Source organism: Frankliniella occidentalis, unplaced genomic scaffold, assembly GCF_000697945.3.
Source record: "Frankliniella occidentalis isolate FOCC.00 unplaced genomic scaffold, Focc_3.1 Scaffold4722, whole genome shotgun sequence".
NCBI classification, from domain to species: Eukaryota; Metazoa; Arthropoda; class Insecta; order Thysanoptera; family Thripidae; genus Frankliniella; species Frankliniella occidentalis.
In genome coordinates, this window is record NW_026271768.1 from 1 (window position 1) to 3837 (window position 3837).

The following is a 3837-nucleotide window of genomic DNA, read 5'->3' on the forward strand; positions in this document are numbered from 1 at the left end:
GGAATATCTGGAATATTTGTGGAATATCTGGAATATTTGTGGAATATCTGGAATATTTGTGGAATATCTGGAATATTTGTGGAATATCTGGAATACTTTTGGAATACCTGGAATAATTTTGGAATATCTGGAAAAGTTCTGGTGGAATGCTATTGGAATGCCTGAATTAATTTTTTTTAATTTTGAGTGTGTACATGGAATACCTAGGGGGCCTACCCCTCGCCTGTCGTCCTCCCACCCCGCGTTCATCTCTTTTTGTTACAATCTAAAATTTCAAGTCTTTTGTTGTCCTTCGTCTTGTCATTGTGGCCGCGGGTGACGTTGCGCAGATACGACGTGACGCAGGACGAGAGCACGGGCCGCACCATGTACCTCCGGCCGCTGAGGGACCACCTCGACCAGCGCGTCCTGGAGAAGGACGCCGACGACGCCGTAGTGCGCACCCGATGGCACCTGGACGCGACGCCGCGCGTGCCGGACGAGGACGAGCCGGCCGACGACCTGGCGGCGGCGACCTGGGGCCACGGCCTCTTCCTGGAGGGCCAGGTACCGCTGGCGGTCACCACCCCGGACGGGTGCAAGATCATCGAGCACGACCCCTCCGACCCCCTCGACATTCTAAAGGTGCGGCAGAGCGCCATGCATGTCAAGAGCCTTTTCACCCCGACGGGAATGTACCGGATGTAACTGTGAATAAGCAGCAGTGTTGCGGGATTGCATACTCAATATGGCCTCAGGGGCCATGGCCCCTTACGGGTGGAAAGAGTAGGCAAACCCGCAACATTGCTGCACGTATTCACAGTTACACCCGGAACTTAGTCGTTCTGTTGCCGTCTGATGGACTTGTCGTGGGTGGCCCACTGGCTGCGGTGCGTGCTCTGATACGCTGCAAGACAGCGGAAAGGAAAATAATCATACGATATTTTTTACAGTATAAGGTGGAAGAGAGCTTTGGTATTCCGTTCGAGCTACAGACTGTCAGAGGCTCCGGTGGCAGGATTCCTGTGAAGGGCGCCAAGGTGGCCAAGCTGTTCCCCAATATTGGCCGCCTGTTCCCCAGGGCGTACGTCTGCACCGAGCAGCACCGTTCTGGCCCCAACCTGTGGTTCTACGTACAGCTCGTCGAACAGTCACGCAATCATGTACGTTGCAGATGAAGCGCCCCGAAGTGTGATCCGGCTTTTCTCTGTACGCCTGCGTTCACCTCCACCGAAACTACTTCCGCCAGGGCCGACCCTTCTTCCTCGAGGCCAAGTCGTCCGACACGGTGGCCAGCGTGTGGCGTCGGGTGCGCCGCCGTCTGCGCCTCAACCACCCCGAGTGGCTGTACGAGCTGCAGCAGGACGGCGCCCCGATGGAGAAGTCCCGGACGCTGCAGGACCTCGGCGTGGCCTGCCTGTCCACGCTGACGGTGGCGGAGCGCGGCTGCGTCGAGTTGACGGTGACGGTGCGGCTGTCCGGGCCGGCCGAGAGGGACCCAGTGGTCGTGACTGTGCGCGCCGACCCCAGCGACCGCGGCCAGGAGGTCAGGCGTAGGATCAAGGCCAAGCTGAAGGTCTCCAAAGACCGCAGGGTGAGGGGACTTTGACTTTATCTGACTAGGTTGTGGAACATGTAGTGAATACATTAACAGCTCTGGCACTTCTATGCACCAGGAATTGGAGTTGTTACTCAGTCCTCATAGGCAGGTGAGAGGGTGTGATATGTTTTGTCTCCAGCTCCGGCCGTTTTAAAAGGTTCCAGTATCGCACAGAAACGAATAGTGTTGTTCTTGTGGTTTTGTTTTCCCAGCGCCAGCGAGGCGTTGTTTTACGGCGTTATCATCTCTTCGGCCTGTATCTAGACGAGGGCCGACTAGTAGACGAGCATGCTCCTCTGGCTGAGAGTGGCCTCCCTTCGCGAGGATGCGCGGAACTTGTCCTCCGTCATCGCGGCGACATCCAAGTACCAGTCAGGTGAGGACGTGTGTGCGTTTCGGAAACGTTCATTTACGGCTTGCGGGTTTACGCTTTGCAGGAGGGTTGGGTGAGCCTACCAAACCCAAAACATTTTGTTCAAACCGTTCTAGGACTGATGCTGGGTGCTTGCTCGTGTGGACCAGCCTGGATGACCGAGTAACCGACGTGCTCAAAAAAGTGCTCGACCTGCACCCGTTTGAGGGCCGATTCTATCAGCTACGGCTAGGGGGAGTGGTGCTCGAGCCCGAGGTCTCCCTGAGGCGGGCTGGCGTGGACGCGAGCTCTGTGCTGACGCACGAGAAGTGCGACAAGCTAGACCTCCGCGTCTCTTCAGTGTATTACCATCTCGGCCTCCGATTCTCCCCTTTCGCGGAGTGTAGCGATGAATACGTTGTCTCGTGCGCGCCCTCCGACACTGTAGAGGAGCTCAAACGGGTGATTATTGAGAAGGTCCTTTTCTCTGGAGACGTTGAAAAAGTGAAACTCGGACACGACGGCAAGCTGCTAGCGAACGAGCGAACATTGTGGGAATACGGCGTCCGTTCTGGAAGCAAAGTGCACATCCTCGACTGTCGGACTGTCAACGAGTATGCAGTTGGGGCAAACTCCTGGCGACCTTCTGTATCCGAGCTTCTCGATGATGTTCTAGGGAAAAGGAAAGTGTGCAGTGCTTGTACGAGGGCCCCGTGCGCGTGCATCTGGGTGCATAAGGTTATGGACGAGCTTCTAGTGGCGGAGACGGAGTCGATGGTGGTTGAGCATGAGATGGCCGACATTGACGATATCCTCCCTGGACTCACGGTGGGTGAGATCGTGCCAGGGTTCCGGGAAGCAGGAGCACTTCCAACAATGAGTGTAGTGCATTTCGCCTGCGATCAAGACCGAAGCAACAGCGACTTCGAGTTCGAGATCTTCATCGACGAGGAGCGTTGGCGCAAGATAGGGATGGCCGCGTCCACCACCGCCTGGGACCAGCAGGCGGCTGACGGCGACCACCAGCAGGTGGCCACGCGGTGGCGACGCGACCGGCCCTCCGCCGATCTCCACCTGCAGGCACCTCTGCCTGTAAAGATAGTGGGCTTCTTTGTGATTATAATATCCAGCTGGGTGGAGTCTCTGGTTAAATGGTTGAGTGTGCCGGTGGTGGGCCGCCATCCGTGTCTTTAACACCCAGAAAATGCTTATCCACCAAGAAAGAAGTTCTTAGAATTTAGGTTTACGTAAGTTAACATAAGTTTTTGTTACATTTGTACTAACCAGTAAGACAACTCCGATCTGAGCCCCCTTCCTTGTGTAAAATGTGTCAATGTCCCATTCTATTAAACCATTTACTTGCAAAGACATTTACTTTACTTGGAATAAACAATGTAATATAGACCAAAAATTAGCGTGACAACAAGAAAAGTATACCCAACTCCCGGATAACCACGCCAATAAGCGTCTAGTTGAAGGTGGGTCAGGTGGTTGTGGGGTGGGTGGATAGGCGGTTGGTCGGTATTGGGCAATTCAGAACAGCGGGATAGACTCTAGAGGTGGCTTTGGGGCCGGGCCAGCCGCGTCATTCGCGCCCCTCCCGCCCCGGGCAGCGGTGTGCGGCGGAGGCGTGCGCGTGCGCGTGCGCGAGGCGCCGGTGAGCACTGCGCTGTGCATTTGAATGTCATTCTTCGTATGAATAATGGAGACAGAAGCGCTGCTGCCACCGCGGGGGAGTATAGGGGAGGGGGGGGGGCACCAGCGTCGTAATTCAGGTAACGGAAAGGAAGTCTCGGAAGAATAGAAGGCGCTGAAAAAGACACCGGAGGAGGAGGAGGTGCGGAGGGGCGACGTTGTGAATGTGTGGCGCTTCTCTCTCTCTCTCTCTCTCTCTCTCTCTCTCTCT

The 3837-nt window shown here is 55.7% G+C and overlaps 1 protein-coding gene across 1 annotated transcript; it reads left to right on the plus strand.

Annotated features, from left to right (window-relative positions):
• Positions 1-252: 252 nt before the first annotated feature.
• Positions 253-3297, plus strand: LOC113216116 (uncharacterized). Its single transcript, XM_052276854.1, has 6 exons — positions 253-624; positions 933-1142; positions 1229-1573; positions 1656-1688; positions 1792-1955; positions 2069-3297. Exons 1-6 carry the CDS (start codon positions 367-369, stop codon positions 3123-3125), a joined length of 2067 nt encoding a protein of 688 aa, XP_052132814.1. The 5' UTR covers positions 253-366; the 3' UTR covers positions 3126-3297.
• Positions 3298-3837: the final 540 nt, after the last annotated feature.